The following is a 19,367-nucleotide window of genomic DNA, read 5'->3' on the forward strand; positions in this document are numbered from 1 at the left end:
ATCCCTGCGATCCCTTTCACTGCCTGAACACTTACTGCCCTGTGACGCTAAGGTAGTAAGTAAGCATAGCCAAAGCCATCAGGTCAGGCGTTGTCCACCAGCTTTTTGTCAATGCTTGTTTTGTCATAGTTTGTACGAAACATTTTTGGGGGCGCTGTTGGATCATTAAGTAAAAAAGTTCAAAGCTAAAAGCAGAAGTGTGTATTGCCATTGTAGTCTTTGGCACATAAGAACTAGTTTGTGTGCGGATGGGATGTGTGAGAAAGGGAACATGGTCACTCACTGTGAAGTTAGTGAATTGGTGAAGTGGGCTGACCTATTTAGCCCACATTGCAGTGAGAAGACGAAATATGTGAATGACCGTAACATACCAATTTGATGAAGAGGACTTCTAAGAAAGCCCCTAAAAGTAGATCATATGTAATTTTTGTAAAATAAGAAGGTCTAGGCTAACACCAGACCTAACAAGCATTGGCAAAGCCAACACATTGGCTTTAAAGTACTATCAAAAGTAAACAGGCATTCACAAATGCTGTTTGCATGCACTGTATGTACAAATGTTGTTCATCACATTAACGTATGCCCTATGGGCTTCAGGTTGAGCAGAGACAGGTGGGAGAGGAATCACAACAAGGGCAAAGTTAAGCAATACTCCTTAACACCTAGCATAGACAACACTGTTTTCATACTGGACATTTGTTTCTTATCTTCAGTACTCATATGTTCTGTTGTGATTCCGGCTGAAATATATCCTTCTAATGTTAAGTTACCCTGCCAAAACATACTCCTTTGATACATCGCCACCCATGTGACGGGCAATCCTCTCAGAATGATCTACATTTTTTATTCTTCTGTAATTTATATGCTGGGAAAAGGAAACCATATATACTACCACTTATACGTAAACTTCCTTTCAGACAAAGTCGCACAGCTTTGTATTATCCCCAACTATTGCCAAACCCGTTTGTCTGTTATTGTGTAGCTTCATTTTTGCTGTCTGCCATAAGGACTAGGAGGAGAACATCAATTTTGTATGATTGAATGTACGCACACAACAAGAGTAGTAACGCATATGAATTGCTGTTTTTATGATACGAGTCATTCTTTTTTTGTACGATTTAAAAGCTTTTTATGCGCTTGTATGTGTTTTGATATTGAATATGTTTTTAATGTTAATGACTGATTGCTGTAGAATACGTTTTATGCCACTTGCAGTGGCAAAATAAATTTATTATGACTAACTGGTTTTACTGCGAAGTAAAAAAAGTTGCAAAAATATGGCTGTGTCTTGAACGTCACAGAGCATAGCCGGGTTTATTGTTCAGATTTAGAATAATTATTCAAGCATTCTAATGGAAGCACTTCCTGAAATGATACATCACCAGCTGATAGCATTGCGTGAAAGAGTAATATTCTTCTGGGTGGAGCCAAATATCCTTCTGCATATATATATTTTTTTAAAATGCTTAACTGTCATCCAGACAGCTGTACTGTCGACAGGCCATTACTATTAAAAAAAAAAAGTTAGGTCATGCACTAACGTTTGGTGTATTTTGTCTTTCACTGACTCGCTACTTTGTGGGGTCATTTAGAATATATAAAGCAGCATGTCTTTATGCACGTGTAGAACTCACGGTGGCAGTGTACGCATCAGCGGATGCTTTCACCACTTACGGACGGAACCGTTCCTTATATGACTGAGGGTTGAACACACTCCAACTACGATAAAAGCTACAGATGATACAATATGAGAACCAGGTGACCTGTGAGTTATTTGGGCATGCAAACGGCTGGAGCAGCAGCTTCACCTGAATTTGCGCGTAATTGAAACACTGTATGGTAGATCCAGTGAATGGAACTTGCCTTACAACATGGCACACACTTTTGTAGTGCAGTAGTCCGATGACTGTCCTGAAGAGACCCCCAGCACTATAATGGTTTTTCACACATCATTACATATGGATTGGTTGAACTTGTGTATTTTGACAGAAACTACAAGCAGACCAATGTCTCCAGCTCTTAACTTACATTAGGTGATGAGAATTTAAACAGTGCATTAGATGGTGGATTCCTCAAAACCACTGGGAGGTGTCTAAATTTGGAAAGATTACAACAGGAACACTGTTTACATATTATCTATTGACCATGGTCCACGTGGGCATATAAGGGTGTCCTTGTATTATTTCACGCCCGAGAAGAACGAATACCCTAATTTTCCAGCTATTCTAGGAGACTTATAGCCATGAATGCTAGCACTAGATAGCAGATGGGGTTCAAATTATGTGGAGGAATTGACAAAATGATGTGGGAAAATTTCCCACATTGTTATCTTACTTCTTTATTTTATTGTTTTAGACTTCTCAACCCTGCTTGGGCAAACGTTTTGCATCACTAGTTCCCGTTTAACACCCAGATACATAATTAAGCAACAGTGGAAATAATTAAACTAAAATGGCAAGAGATTTCTAACACTACACAGCTCGGGCAGGAAAATGACAACTTCTATCGGAGCACCTTAACCCTCAAACATTTATCTGAGTAGAATTTATTTTTGTGAAGGAAAGGATGTGGTCTCACGGCTAGACTGCCGACCTTGGAGCTGGGAAACCAAGATGCGAGCCTCGAGAACGACTCCACATCCTGTTACTCTGGGCAAATGAATGTGTCCTTGTGTAAAGTAACTGGTGCTCGTGTAAAGTAACTGGTGCTCATGTAAAGTGCTCCAATATCTTCGGGTCGTGCTATATAAAGCTACAAAAATAAATAAATAAATCATGCCCTCACTGCTCCCATGCATCTCATTGTCCCTCTACAGACTCAGAGTCAACGGGTGGAAGGAAAAAAAGACGAACACTTCTGCTATTAAAACTAAACCTAGTTTCTCATTGAGAGCGACAAATAACCACATCAGTTTGGCAATGCCCTCCCCTTCTGTAAACCAGTTATAGGCAACTACGCTTACTATCGCCAGATTCGGAAGGCACTGGTCCTCCGACTCTTCTGAAATTGTAAAAAGTGCGCACTTTAGCAAAATAAAGCCATGGCATAACGCGGTAACTAGCCAGAATCTTTTTTTTAAATAACTACACATGTACCTACTTTAAACATACAGTAAACGCCGGTTTCCATAACAATCAGAGGAGCAGGTAACAGGCGAGGCTCTCCCACAGTGCCATAATGCTGACAATTATGCATGCTACCCAGAGTGCCATACGCCTCTTTAATGATGACCTTGGCATTTGGAGGAATACTTTCAGGGTTTTTTAAAAAGTGTCCAAGACCTATCTCCTGATATTTTCTCCTCAGATAATGGAACCAGGGAATCTTTATTTAAATTGTTTCAATTTAAGGCACACTGTAAAATTCAAAGATGAGCAGTAGAGCTACAGGGACCCATATACTAAAATACCTTGTTTCATAAAAGTTATCTAGACCGTTAACACCATAACAAACAAGAAAATTGACTCCATGGCAAAAATGAGATGCCTTTGAAAACTCAAATGTATGGCCTGGGATCTATGTTGCAAGGATTACATTTTTCTTTCCACATTTTCCATAGGTTACACAACAATTCCTTGCTGAGCAGTGTGCCTTAATTTTGAAACGTACAGCACATATTTGTAAAACACAGGTCCTGACTTTGGTTTTAAGACCGCCAAAGTTCATCAACATGAAATTGACAATTTTTAAAACAGGGAAGTTCTGAATAACTCATTTCAGTAGCCACCTGAAAAAGAGGACTAAAGTACTCACATGATCTCAGTCAATCTGATGTGCCACGGTAAGAACCCTAATGTGCTGTCCACAGAACCAAACTTCAATATTAAATCAGGGTCAGGAAAATCTTTATTACCTGCAAATCAAACAAAAAATAGAAGTTATAAGAAAATAAATTCAGGTGAAAAGAAGCTTTTCATATTTGCTTCAGAGAAAATATAGTCAAATGGATATTTAGTATAGAGACAGAATGAAGCAACAAGATAGATTTTTTGGAGAATACCTAAGAATTAAGGGTTTTAGGCATCTAATAACCTGGTCTTTAAGGAACAGACTTTTCTGAAGAGTCAAGATATGTTGTTTGTAACCCTCTCACTCTTTCTAATTTAAATCACCACTAAAAATAATTGCTGTCAATGTGTGCAGCTGTAAATTACAATATAGTTTCCAAACAAGCTTCTATCAGAAAAAAACCTAAATATCAGCTCCTATCTGCTATGTGCGTTTTGACAGAAAACAAATAACCGTTAAATACTGTACTACAAGAAGTGATGTTAAAACAAGAGCCACACTTGTGAAAGCTACTCAAGCCTGAAATAAATTGCAATGCCAACATTCAGGATCTTTGAGGCTGGGGCAACAAAGCTGGTAAGTAACTCACCCAAGACCAGAATGAGTTACTTGATATTAATAAGACATCTTTCATCCAGACAAGTCAATTTCATGCCTCACCATGTTAACCAAGCCTAGGCCTTATATTAAACTCCTCAGCTCACAACACATCTTGCAGAGCGGTGTCTGAATTGCCAGATGACAAACCTCAATCCATCTAAATCAGCTATCCTCAATGCATCGTTTCCCATTAAGTACAACCCCATATCTGAGAGTATGTTGGTCTTCTATCGCATCCTCCCGGAGACAAACTTCCTATTTGCAGATAAAGTCTATAGAATTTTACAATTTCATTCCAAGCTAGTTGTCCGAGATCTCATCTGAAACGCTCTCTAGAAAGTCTAGTCCAGATGCCTGGAAAGTGAGCACAGGTGAAACTTTCTAAAGCGATGCCCCATAAAGGCTACCGGATCTGAAAAATATCAATCCATGTTAGAGTTGCATTGGATCGGTTACAAGATAGTATAGATAACTTTAGCTTTTTTGGACTCAATTCATTCCATTTTTATGTCATGCAAAGAAATGGAGACAGAGTTCTGAAATGCGCTACGGGTTCAGAAAATGCATACCTGCTGTGATGCTGGAATTCTTTACTATCTGATAATGCAGAAAATGTAATTCTGCTGCAGCAGTTTAACAGAATAAGAGTGTCCCGGTGTGCTATCTCAAGACATCCTTGAAATAAAACACCAAGTGTTTATTAGGCAAAGTTTAGTGTCCCTGTGAATCAAAAACAGTCCTAAATAGATTAACTTAGAGTATAACCTCAGGGGATCATTTCCAATTTAAGCTTGATGAGTTCATCATATACAGAGGACACCAAGATCTACATTATGAAGAACAAAGTGCCCAGCCAGTATGCACAAATTATACTTATGGATGCAGACGGTGGCTCAAGACGGATGGAGGGTGGAAAGCATAGCTTACAAATAAGAAGAGCTCTTTTGATCACAGAGGTCAAACACTGGTTTGAACCAAAAAAAAAAAAACACTCATGAATTAAGTGTTCCCATTAAAAGAAGCCTTTTGCCCGAACATTAATCACATATTCCAATATTTATTACACAATAGTAATTCAGTCTTTTGTACTCTACAGGCACAGATCGAACGCAACAATGGTACGTTCAGACCATCTATCAAATGACTGTGCATGCTTTGAGTGTGCAGTTTGAAGGTGATTACGACTGGTGGTCCAAATAATCACTGCACAGTCCTAAGCTTCTGATTATTTTTCCACTTATATTGCAGTTTCACAGCTACAAAGCAAATAAGCGAACACTCGCAAACAGTATCAAACTGCTGCAAAGGCCTAATTAGTAATACTAAACAGTACAAAAACAAACAGCATTTAAAACACCCTTCGCACCCCTGGAGCACACTAAGTATGGTACTGGATGACTTAAGAGTGGTCCAGCTTTTTGAACGCCTCCACAAATAATCTTAGGTCAACAGTGGTAACTTATATTAAGTGTGGTTTTAAACACTGGATGATTCTAGCAAGTCAAGTACTGTTTATATCCCCATCATATGTTTATTATGCATGTACAATTAACTAAGGTCCAGGCAATAGTGCGTAAACAATAAAATGCAATTTATCTTTCGTAAACACTTCTGTAAATCAACACATGTACATATCTAACACTGCAGATGCTATGAATGCTATCCACTTAAAACCACTAAAACAGGCCAAATATAATTCCTAGAAGACTAAGTAGCATCCATAGCATAAAACGTGTATCAATAAATCTGAATTTTAGAAACCTATTAAACTACCAAATACTGGCATCACCGTAGTCTACCACCACACACTTCGGGAGAAAAGTCAATTGTCATTCCATTAAGATCATGTGATAAAGCACTGGAAAAAACCACGTATGATGCACACATTAAATGCTAAATTACTGACCCAGGACAATAAACTGTTTAGAAATAAATCACATTTAAAAGTCTAAATGCATGGATTTACAATTTTCCATTCACGTTAAGTACAGACTTCAGGAAATATTTGCAGTGGCACACTAAATGCATTACTTTTGCATTAAGTTTGCAATATAAGAATTATTCCAGTTTTACTCCACAAACTGTTTGCTCAGATGTCTTGGATTCTACTGTAGAAAGAAATCATAGAAGATAATTCTAATGCACAGCATAAGGCACAAAACTAAACAAAACCTAACTGCGAAAACTACCTCATGCACTAAGTGAGACGTCCAGTGCAATATGAGATGAAAGCAGATGCACCAATAAAATTTTTTTTCTAAAACTTGGACTTCTAATTTACTGCAACATAAAACTATGGTGCAGTAAATACTATACTTCTGTTTACAACATGTGAAGTTTCACTGAAGTTTAGTTAATTGCTTCCGTTTTAGTAGCATTTTGCAGAACAGTTACTATCTAACCATCACAAAAAAGTACACATTAGAAGAATATTATCCCTTAATAACTTAACACACAAATGCTGTTCAATAATCACCTAAATATAGTGCACAGTCAAAGTATGTGTTGAATAACACATACCTGTCATATAATAGACAGCACATGTCCTTACTATGAACCACAGTGTAAAGTACACGGCTCACTTAAACGTAATAAAACTACATTGAAAAATAAATTCACTGCAACAGTGATGTTTTCAATCCATAATCTCAAGAACAACAATTCAGTCTCAAACACAGGATAGACTGGACTTTGCAACATGTGCAGCTTACTTTGTAGCAAATTGTCTAATACATCTACATCCATATCTGTCGGTCTTCTTTGTTGCTGTGATACCAATTGGCAAAACGTTTGAGCAGCTCGCACAATATCTCCCTTTCCGTCGTCTGAAGATAGCATCTTCACCGTTGTTCGCGACTTTAGTGCTGCAAGATTAAATGCACAGATTGATAGGGAACGTCAACGGAACATAGCCTGACATATTTCATTATGAATGGCATACTTATCAGTCAAGGAAAACAAGAAATATGCAATTTAAGAAGAAAATGTATTGATACAATAACGAAATAAACCTTGAAAGGTTAAACAAAAACCTCTAACGTTAAAAATACAGATTCATACACAGTTAGACTTCTGTTAAAATGTGTGATTTTGCCCCTTCAGTACTCACAAATTATTGTACCGGCCTTAAAAACACATATCCCAAGCAAGATTCAGTAAAATTCTGTTCCCATCTTGTGAACACTGATGGTACTCAAGGAAACTGCTCATGTGCTTCACAAACAAGGGGAGATAGGTTTAGCATGATGATATTTGAGCTTGTCGCACACCCCTATTTTCATGTATCCGATGCCAAGGAAGTCAGTAACAGCAATCCATGTGCAATTAAAAAGCATACAAATAGAGACTACGTGGTTTCATGCACTTTCCCTCTTCAGCTGGATAGATCAACAGGACACTGCCATCCCAGATGACACGCACATGGACTGTGCATTTTATTCTGAACAATGAGGTCAGTAGAGTGCAACAAATTTGAGATCCTGTGAAACACGATACCCATCTTTCAAACCAGACACATCTCCCTTAAGCATATCACCATTGCTATTAATGTACCTTTCTTGCTTCATAGTGCTTCACCTCCTCCAAAAATCTTAAAGGAAATCGTAGAAAAATCCCTTCTATATACTCCTTAAAAAAGAAACAAGGTAACAAATTTGGACCTCAATAATCCACACTTTTCAATCAGCGACTGTAAAACAACTCACATTTTCCAAAACACACGCTCCATATCTACTTCCACAACAATCCACTCATCGCATTCTTGTGTCAGATTTATTCACTACCTACCAGTCCCGTCTTCCTACCAATAACGACCTTTCTCCTCCTTAATCTACATGCCCATCCAAATATATTTAGTTTAATTTTCCCTACAAATCTTCACATCCAAATGTAAAATTCCCAATGACTATTCGTGATCACCTACATCCACAATAAACAGACTCCATGCCTACACAACACTGCTTTCAAACGTATCAAATCATCCACTGTGACTGCTCATTCAGCAGCAAATCTGTATACTCCACACTGCCAGTGCCTCATGTGCTACACTCACAAGAAAATTGCAAAGCACTTGTCCTAACAAGCAAAGTGCTCTGTGGCACTTCCATGCTCAATCATGCGTTCAACAGTGGATTTAACAGAGCACTACTTAAATTAGAAGTTATCCTGTCCTACCTAAAAAAAAATTAACATTTAAAAAACAAAACACAGCAACAACTGCATTTAACCAACTAAAACCACAGCAATGTGGACTGGAAAATTCCACAACACTAAAACCGCCCATACTCGTATCGAAGTTTCTCATCTCTCTCTGGCTTTAACAAGAACATCCCTTCCATTCTAAATCTCCCTATGTATTCTACTACGTTCAACACAGGTGACCCCTTCACCATGCTCATGTCCTTTACTCCAAGTTATAACACGCAACCAACCAGACTGGTTATACATTAGAACCATCTACTCCCAGTCTGCTAGAACTTTTCCTCTCTTTAACGACCAGTCTACCAGTTAGTGCTACAAAAGTCTCAGGCCTGGGAACTCTTGTGTTTGTCCACTGCTCCTCCTCTGTTGACGACAGTCTCCGCTTTTGGCTTCTTGTATCACCAACGTACTGATAATATCCAATTGTATTTCTGCTTCCATACTTACTCTTTGCCAGCAAAACCAATTCTAGCAGGCAGTTGTTAAATGGCTCTCGGCTCACTGTAGGTGAGCTCCTCTAAGACGGACATCATTTAATTTATAGCCTGAGAAGCACCTACCTCTCCATCCTTCCAGAAACCTTATTATAATCTCCTACCTAGAAGCATGATTTAACTGGGCTACACCACTTGAATCCTTCATCACATCCACCACCAGTGGTTTTGCTGGTCAGTGAAAACAAAAAAAGGGTGCTCTAGTTTGGATAGTGGATCAAGTTGGAACTAAGCAGAGCATGGAAAAAGCATAATACATTCAGATTCAACCAAGGAGCCCCAAATAAGCATAACCGTCCTGCCTTTACTATGCACTGCTGCAATATTTATTTCGGTCTTTTGATGAAACAACAGTAAACTAGGGTTTGGGCGGGGGGACAGGGGGGAGGTTCAAGCTTTTGGACCAAAGAATTAATAAACCAAGTCTACTTGTAAGTTTTCTAAACATCTACCAGACAATTGCCTGAGTTTCCTGCTCTCTCAGTATCTGTTGTCCATCATCAGAGAGTACAGCAAGTATGAGAAGATCATGTTCATTTAAATAGAACAAAGGTGTCAATTAATATTAGGACTCTTTACATACTGGAGAAATATTTTTAAAGCCAAATTCTATTGCCTGCCACTCCATACACGAATACAGAATGTTCTGCCCTCCAGGAAATCAAACAAATTGAGGCGTTGAATCCAGCATCTTCTCTACACCAAAGCCAAATTTCAAAAATTGCAAGCAGCTCAGGGTCTCTCAACTAGAGAGGTGTCCTTTACAGAAACTTGTACTCTCTGCTATTTGAATTATGACCCTGCTAATCATCATGAACGTGGTGTCCCTCCTAGATCAAGCATTTTGCAACTTGGTGTTGCATCTCATACAAACCTGGCAGCAAACAAAACCTGCATACACAAAATCATGAGACATGAATATCTGACACCATCATGCTGTGATTGCCTGTTGACACCAAAAGTGGGAGGTAGCCTCTTCGATGTTCACTATACATTCTTGAGTATAATTTCCCCAAAATATGGGTAAGGAAATCTTGAACAACATTCTTTAGCATGCTAGATTCGTGCACCCATTACAGGTCTTATTTATTTGTAATTTTGACATCACGGAACGTGGAGAAAACGCATAACTAGGTTAGACTTTTAGCAGTTGTACTTCCAGGTAGAGTAATAGGAACAAGGTTGTCCACAGTGGAGGCGGGATAAGGTGGAATATGGGACGTTATTAAACACACAAAAAGTGAAACAGTATATACAGCCTTCCTAATAGTTTCTCCACAACTAATCTGGACACCTACACTTAAATTATTATTTTGTGCGTTAAAAGGGGAAGAGATCTCTCCAATTAAATATAAAATATGTGCTGCAGGCGATGAAAAAGTTAATGTGCCGCAACCAGAAAGGGCTAGATTTTCTGCTGGTTAATCTTCTGGTTTATGCATTTGTACTAGATTCTACGATTTATGTAGACATGGACGTAAACCTTTTCAAACTTTCATTAATCGCAGTACAAGAGCAACTACACGATAAATGTAGGCATAAGCCTACGACTCGTGATGTTACTTGTTATGGGACTGGAGCATTCTGAGACTTGTAAAATCATCATGACCAAAACCTGCCACTCGAATTTTTTTTTTTAAATTATAGAAAAAACACAAAAGCACCTAAGAAAAGCAAAAGGTACAAACAACCCCCGAGGTTCCTCCAGGACGAAGTAAGGAATAAAACTTTATCTAGCAAGTTCGCAAACAAAATGAGAGATATACATGAGGAGGGAGGACTGAACAAGCTCTGTCGATTTATAACGGAGAGTGCAATATTAAAATTATGAAGCACTGCAGAAAAACCATTCATTTCCCTAAATTACTTGAAGAATCGTCAAATAGATAACAGGAAGATGTCAGTGGCTTGGACCATATCATTGGAAATGAGAAGGCATGGCACTTGGTACCAATCATACCTTGCACTGCTTTGTTGTTACTGTTATTGGCAAACTCCACAGAATACTTGGAACAGTCGAGGCCATGGAGCTCCTGTTGTTGCTTCAAAATTTCATCCATCAACCTGGCGTTGTTCCGCTTGAATATTCCTGCAACACAACACAAGCACTCATGAGCTGGTGTACTTTCTGTAAATATCACATGTTTACCAAACACAGCGCGGACTGCGGGAGGAATGAAGACAGCTTCTTCTAGAAGCAGTCACCCTGGACCGGCACAAGGCTGCAAGGTGCCGGGTAAATCTGGCTACATTTTAACCTTGAAAGGGAATGAAGAACCAGGCTAGTACTGCACTAAACATCAGGCTAGACTGTTACCCATATGTTTTTGCAGAGCTTCTAAAACGATGCAGTTAGTTTTGAAATGGTTCGCTCTGCCCACATCACACGAAAACCTCAGGCATAAGTCACTTGCCGTTTTTCTTGCAATAAGTATGTATTGCGAATAGTGCGTTCATATTTTTACCTGCATAATATGCAAGGCCCAATACTGAGCTACAATAGTCCAGCTTAACAGTCCTCTGTTCATGGCAAAACAGAGTTTAACGCTGTCTCTAGCTGATGTTACCTGCTGTTATTTACACACCCTGCATTTGTGAACCGGCACCAAAGCTAAAGCTGTAATTACCTGGAATCACATGGAATAGAGGGATATAAGCAATCCCTGCCCTAATGTTACTCAAAACAACAAAAGGCAGCTGCAGATGGGGACAGCATGCAACACCTGCTGGGGTCGGGCTCTCCGCGCAAAACTGAAAATGACAGCGCATTATAGAGGGCAATCAGTCAGACGACCATGAAGTATCTATATGCAGTAGTGTTGTATCTTTGGGGTTGATGGCACGTACATTGGGTGGGTGCCAATGCATAAATGTTTTTAATCCATCCTGTTGGGGTGTATTTTAAAAGATTGAAATGAAGGTGGTTAAAAGGAGATGTCAATGGAGAACCTCCAAGTCAAGCTGTTTGCACCTGGACTGTAGCCAGTATTAATGAGCCAGAGGAAGGAGGGTGTTAGGACACGTGGGAGCTAAAGGAGACTTCTCAGATACAGGCAGGGTTGTATAGGATATAATCAATATCGTGAACTTTATTCTGTATGGCAGAGTACAACTGAAAAAAACACAGAGGATGGAGGTTGGCATGGTCTTGAGTTATGTATTGTAAAGTGTTCCCATTCTAGCGTTTAAAAAGTATTAGGTACCACAGTGTACATCTCTAAATGTGGGTTTTCTTTATGTGCCTCTGCACATAGTTTGGGAAGCGGCCTACTTTTCAGACGTGTTACAGTATTGTAGGGCAAAGCTTTGGTGGTTGTGCTCTGGAGAACAATTCCTGCACTGCACCTTGAATCGCTTGTCTGTCCAAAAGGTGGTGACATACAGTGCAAAAGACCACATGCACCATCCCACATAGACAACCAGCAGCAAGTAGAAAACATTTCGATTTTTTCCCCTAAAGGTGCGAGGTCCTTTAAGTCGTTACATTGGCAAGAAAGAAATAATTAAACAGAAACTCACCAATTTTGACTTTGGGCTGGCAAAAGTATTTCCTAACCAGCCAGGTCTAGAGGACTTTTCTAACAGAACCACCTGCTCTCAAAGCACAAGTACTTGAGACCTCTTCTGGCAACGAACTCTGTACACCACCCACATGACATCTGTACTGCCTCAGTGTATTTTTGAAATTCATTCCACTGAAACCTGGTTGTGTCAGCCAACCACAAGCACATTCTTGTCTGGCAAAAAAAAAACAAGCATTCGCAAATCCACTCGGTCTGGTGTGGGCTGCTAATGTTTTGGCTTTGTCAATGCTTGTTTTCACGTGTTTTTTTATTTTTTATAAACCATTGTTGTGGGAGCTGTGCCATCACCAATAATAAAAGGGAAAACAAATTGGAAAAAACTTAATTTTTGTTTTGATCTCAAAGTACACATTGCAATAGTAGTTCTCAGTACTGAAGGTTACTACTGTGCGTGTTGATTATTGGGCGTGAAAAATAAGTGTTTTCTATTCAGTCATCCAGAGGGAATTTTGTTCTCCACATGTACTCAAAACTTGACATGAAAGTACAACTTCACTCAGAAAGCATGTGTTTCTTGCGTTTTGATGCAATTCTGTTCGGCAAGTTTTCATGTATTTGTGTTTGAAAAAGGTGTCTGGTAGTTTTGAAAGGGCTGATACTTTTGAATATGTTGTAAGGTGACTTCACAAACACAAACTTGTGAATTCGATCAATATTTGATTTTTTCATGAGCTGTAATTGGCTGACGAAGGGGATGAATTCTTTTTTTCCGGCAATGTAGAAAGAAATTGCAGAAACAGTCATGATAACTGGTTCTTAGCACTAAAAGGGTGAGGGAAGGGGAAGAGATATGAGCACAATCGAAGAAAAACTGTGTAAAAAAAAATGTATTTACCTTACAGAGAATGCCTAGAGGAAAAGAGAACTGAGCGGAACAATAGGCCGCGCACAGTACCAGAGATGTGCTAGCTAACGGCTGTAACGGTACCACACTATAATCTGCTTGTGGTGTTATGTAGTGAGGACTGGAGTACATACTGATAAATGTTGCTTAACGATACTGCTCGTTGTCATTACATCACTGACCACACACAAGTGGTGCCTACATTGTTTAAGACTATAAAAAAAAAAAAAAAGGTTTGCAATCCCAAGCAAATTTAAACCATCTTCAAAACAAAAAAAGAAGAAATCGCCCTTTTTGGAAAACAGGATGGCTCAGAAGACAACCACGAAAACTAAAGCTACAGAAAGCTTGAACTAAGCATGATTAACGCCAGCACATCACGAGGAGATCACATGACTGCAGCACTCTCAATGAATCAGCCGAACCTGGGCATTATCGGAAACAGTCTCGAGGAACAAACGGATCAGTGGAAATAACAGAAGGGGCACGTGCAAATTATTAAAATACCAGAGCCCTAAGCACGCCTGCAGATACCTACTCCAGTGTCATTTTGCCTACTACATTTTGCAGACTACAATATAATCTGTGAATAGTTTCTGCTGCCCTGTTTTTGAAAGCCCTCGAAAATTTACAGAAGCATTTAGTCTGTTGCGGTTTACAAATCAGCAGGTAGCAATAAGTAATCATGGGTTGATCTAAAAATCACGTTTACAAAGGTAGCCTGACAAAACCATAACGAGGAATTGGCAAAGCCAAATGGTCTGGCTTAATAGTTTTATTTCATGCACACTGACTTGGTTGCATGTATGTGTAACGTGTCACTGATTCGGTTTCAGATTAAATATTTTTAAGTGTGTTTCTGTGAAGAAAAAAATGATTGCTTTCTGAATACAATGCATGCATTAGATAAAAAGTGATTGTTTAGTATACTTTTCAGATGTGCAATAGTCCCTCGTGGATTCGAATGCAAAAACTATAAGGGACAGAAAACTAGATCAAATAGCCAATTGCATGAGGCGAGAGAAATACTCTTTTGGGTAGAGCCAAAGCCTGCTACGTAGATCTTAAAAAACTTAGCAACAAAAGTTGAGTAGACAGATCAAGCCAGTCCCAATAATTGCACACAAAAAGCCACAGTAAAGTGGTGCTAAGACAACACTTAGTACTCACGAAATCATTAAACTACAGATGGCAAAATCATCCATAAATGACAAGGAGTGAAATTATCTTCAGGACACCGACCACTTGTCTTCATTTACTCCAATCTTCAACGATTTATGCATATTCAGATTCGAGCCACATAAACTGCCCAGCATTCTTCGAAGCACAATGCACAAGAAAAAAGCTATTTCATCACGAGCAGGAATTGCAACTACATTCACTGACAACTCGAGTAACGCGTAACATGAGGATCACGGAGAATAAACGCCGTCTCATCCGATAGAGAAGACTAAAAAATGGGTTGTCTGCACCATGAACACAATCAGGTCATACATTTATGAAGCGGGTTTAACTCAGTTAATGCCACATTGTACAACTGGCAAACGTCTCCAAAGACATAAGAACTTCACCAGATGTATGGCAATTAAAAAAATGTATTCAGCAGGGCAACCTAAAAGATTGCGAGTCCGCTTCAACTCTCCACCCAAAAGATATGAACATGTGGAAGATGGTGCCGCTCCCCATGCATACACGCAATTAGATCATTGCATGTGTGCATTTCCATACCTCTGTGCCACTGTATCCCCAACTGCATGAGGACGGCACCACTGAGGCTTAAAAACACTTTCAAACTGGCCCATGGCACTGTGGTATTTGTTCCATGATGCATTGCCTTAGGAGCCGAGGACGGGCTGTTTGAGGTTCAATAAGAAACGGTGGTGAAGTAGATAAGAGTGAATGTGGTACAAGTGGAGTCAGGGCTGCACTGGAATTTGGGCAGGGAGAGGGAAAAGTGAATTTAAAGATTTTGAACAAAGGAAGTGAAGGGAGAGCAAGTCCAAGCCAGGTTGCACGTTAAGGTTACTGGAACTGGAATGGATTGCGAGTGGGTTGTAATAAGTGGGGAGGAGCAGAGAGATACAGAAGGAGAGTCTGGATAGCAAGACTGCCAAACAACTTTCAAGCCCTTGCAGGTGCCAATGTGTTGGTTCTTTTTGCTTTTTATTGTCACTATGGTAATTATGATGAATTGGTATGTATACCTTTCTATATATGCCCTGAATAACGTCCAGTCTGCTACACATTACAGAATAGGGTTGCAGCGGTTCGAGTACCTATTTTCTTCCGTTCCAGAGAAGCAGTCTGACTGTCAACAGCTTTGTATGTGGGCTAGTTTATAAATTCAACCTTTCATTTGTGGCTATGAGCAGTACTTAACAAGGATGTGGAGTTAGTGGTTGTGGCGATTACCAAACAACCATCCAAGGGAAAGTTGCATCACAGAGGCAACTCAGAATAAAACCATAGGCAAACAGTTTTGTGACAAACGTGTTAATAGGGATAATTTAAAACTGGAGAGAAAAATGTTTGACCCTCCCCAAACAAGACTGGTTGCAGTCACTGTATTACACCAGACCAAAAAAACTAGTGCTACTTACTAGCTCAGCACCTAATTTTAAGTGTTTCATGTATGCACTAAATGTGGGCGTGATGGAGGGTTGTCGGCAAGAATGGCCCACTCCCCCTTGTTGTTGTGATTGTTATGCATGCATGTGCGTTGAGATTGTATCCAACTGGTTTAGATGGGGAGTAGTTTCCTTCTGGTCTTGGGGATGGGGAGATGGGTTAGGTATATTAAGTTTAAGATTTTAGGTAAAGCTGCCCCTGTATGCTGCTCCAGGATGGTCAGTCAGGGCACCACTGTGTGGTCCGTAATGATTTGCTCCTGTGGTCACTCAACATGGCAACCCTGTGAGGTACAACTTTATCCCCCGTGTTGAAAATCCTATACTTGATCATTCACACCCGCCCCTGCCAAACAGCTCTTACTTTTTCTGAAAGGCAGCAGAAGTGGGGACTAGTGGATTCTTGGAGGTGACTGCACCCTGGGACACATGATTACTCTTTTTATTCTGGTGTGCACAAACTTCAAGGTCGTCTAGACACCTTTTTGTGCTCCCAGACTGAACATGGTGCAGTTCAGTGTTGAATATATATACGCAGAACCATTTCGGATCATAATCCAGTATTAGTCACCCTGATTTCGGAATACAAGCATACTCACATTCCAATTTGGTGTCTATGTGTAGAGGCACTGGATGATCAGGTCTTTGAAAACAATATTGAAGAGGCCATAACTTCTTATTTTGTGAATAACAATGGGACGGCTAAAATCCCCTTTGATTGAGCGGGGTGCTTTTAAAGCAGTCGTTAGAGGTCGCTGTGTTGCAGAAGTGGTTGGAGTGATTAAAACGTTAGTAGGTGAAGTAGAATCGCAGGAAAAAAATTACTCTGGGATCTTTAGCAGTGGAGACCAGGAAATCCTGCTCCTAAGTATCCTTTTCTACAAGCTAGGGAATTACTGACTGTGCAAGTTGAGAGACTTCGTTGTTTTGATTATAGAGTATATCAGATTTGGGTCCATGCTGAGCATGGTAAAACTGGCTCGCTTTTAGTGTGGCTTATCAAACCAAATATCAGGGATGCCTTGGTTTTGGAGCTAGATTCAGACATAGGTAAACCCCAAAATAGCCAAGCTGCCATAAACACAAGATTTTGTGAGTGCTATACTTCCCTCTATGCAGCAGCTCCCAGGTTCCCTTCGAGCCAATTATGAGTTTTTGTCCATTGGGCAACTGCAGGTACTTTCAAGAGAGGTTTCAGATGCTTTGGGGGGTGATATTACTGTGCAAGAGGTGAAAGCAGCAATTAAAAGTATGGTGCAGGGTAAGGTTCCTGGAGCGGATTGCCAGTCTGTGGACTTTTTTGCAGCTTATGGGGATAGCTTGGCTACAAAGTTTTTTATTTTTTTTTTAAACTTTATCGTTTTAGTATGAACGTGCAATACAGTCAAATGTGCTCACTGTCCATGACAGTCATTAATTGACATTAAGTGGGTTCGACCACTGCAACGTAACTAAGTAAAATATGAACAATGAAAATGTACATTGCCTGATGGTAACATTTGTTTTCAATATGCCCTGGTGCAATTGGTGAATACTGCCCCCAGTAGTCCCATGCCCCAACTTTGTAAATCAGGATGGGCATCGTCGTAGATGTACAATCAATTAGATACATTTTACTGAAGGTGCGGACAATATTGCTGTACAATCCTTATGGTACCATTGGTGTCTATCCGACCCCCGACTGGGACTATTCAGTTTTCTAGTTGTGTGGTAGTGGCATGGCGGTTAGCCACAGTGTATGTCCTGAATGGTCCCCAGATGTTTTTGGGGCGTGATGTACGGGGTAGTGTATTAGAGTAGGTTTCACTGTTTGTGCTGCAGTACGCTAAGCTGTGCAGCCACCTTTGCAAAGTAGGGACTGATTGCCGGCTCCAGTGCAATGTGATTTCACGTGTGGCCAATAAAAAGCTAATGGCAGCGAACCTACAGATTTTTGGGGGGAAATTGAGCACATATCCCAGTAATGCAATCACTGGAATGAGAGTTAGAGTCAGGACAGTCATGTCTCTTAGCGTTGTGTGGACCGAATCCCAGTAATGGCTACAAAGTTTGTATAACTTTAGTCTGTTGCTCTGAAATCAGGTCACCTGCAGAAGTTCACATGCAAGGCTCTGGTCATCCCGCTCTTGGAAGCCATGGCGCCCTTCAACAGACGTCAGAGCCTACATGCCATTATCCATGCTCAATGTGGACTATAAAATTCAAAGTCGAATCTTAGTGAATCGCCTTCAGCCCAATATGCCCTCTATGATTCATATAGATTAAGCGGATTTCATTCCAGGGGAACCCGTTCCAAGCTGTTTGTGTGGCAGCGGGGGTCCGGACCACAACTACCAGCCTGCAAAGCGGTTCGCACGCCAACGCTTTCCTTAACGTGCTAGGAGGCGCATAAAGATCTGCCAGGGCTCCCGCAGTGTGGGGCGTGCGCGGACATGCCCGGGGTAAGGGCAGGCCCATCAAGTCCTGGAAGAGACTGTCCCCCATTCCCCGAGATCTGCCCCAGGATCCATCATGTCTCGCGTTTGGCTGAGTTTTCAAGCTGCCACCATTATAAACGGTACAGTGTGTTGTACCCCATGACTTTCTCCCTTATTCTGAGAACTGTGGCAGAGGTCGGAAGGCTCCCTGTTTCTCTGATTGCTTTGTTTGCTTGTCTATTCAGCCTTTTCCCAATTTGCTCCATTTCACTCCACCTTAGTCACTAGGTTTGGGCAATAGGAAGGGGGATTCTGGTGTCCCTAGTGTGCTACCTCCACCGCGCACTTGTTCTACCATCGACAATTATCTAACTCAGGTAGTGGATATGGTTTCTAGTGAACTACGACTGGTGGAAAGCCGTCTTTCACTCACTGCTGAAGAAAATGTTGTAACTGTACTCTTGCTCACCAATCAAAGCTCTACAGAGCCGCCGCTGTTTCCACCACACAAAGTCCACCTGCTGATTCACTGGGCCGCGACTGTCCTGTGGAGTCAGGTCATATTCCTGATGTTAGCATAGATTGTTTGGGGGCCAGGTCCCCAGTGCCAGGAAGGGGATCCAAGCCTGCTCTACTGAAACAGAGGGTGGTGATCATCATTGTGAATCTGATACGGAGTGTGGCCAAAAAGCCAAGCGCAGGAGGAAAATCACTAAACAAATGAAATCCAGAAATCCTGCTGCAAACAGCAAAACGGCTCCACAAAACAATGCCGGTAATGATGAAACGATTGGGTCATTGTCTGTGGCAAA

At 40.5% G+C, this 19,367-nt stretch overlaps 1 protein-coding gene across 1 annotated transcript in view; it reads right to left on the reverse strand.

The window, feature by feature from the left end:
• Positions 1-19,367, reverse strand: part of NUS1 (NUS1 dehydrodolichyl diphosphate synthase subunit) — a 72,926-nt gene that overhangs the window by 33,608 nt on the left and 19,951 nt on the right. Inside the window, exons 2-4 of the mRNA XM_085611291.1 lie at positions 11,044-11,172; positions 7,101-7,253; positions 3,754-3,853 (exon numbers count right to left, since the gene is read on the reverse strand). Coding sequence (XP_085467417.1) covers positions 3,754-3,853; positions 7,101-7,253; positions 11,044-11,172 — 382 coding nt within the window. The remainder of the gene's footprint in view (positions 1-3,753; positions 3,854-7,100; positions 7,254-11,043; positions 11,173-19,367) is intronic.

This window comes from Triturus cristatus, chromosome 6, assembly GCF_964204655.1.
Source record: "Triturus cristatus chromosome 6, aTriCri1.1, whole genome shotgun sequence".
Classification (NCBI taxonomy): Eukaryota; Metazoa; Chordata; class Amphibia; order Caudata; family Salamandridae; genus Triturus; species Triturus cristatus.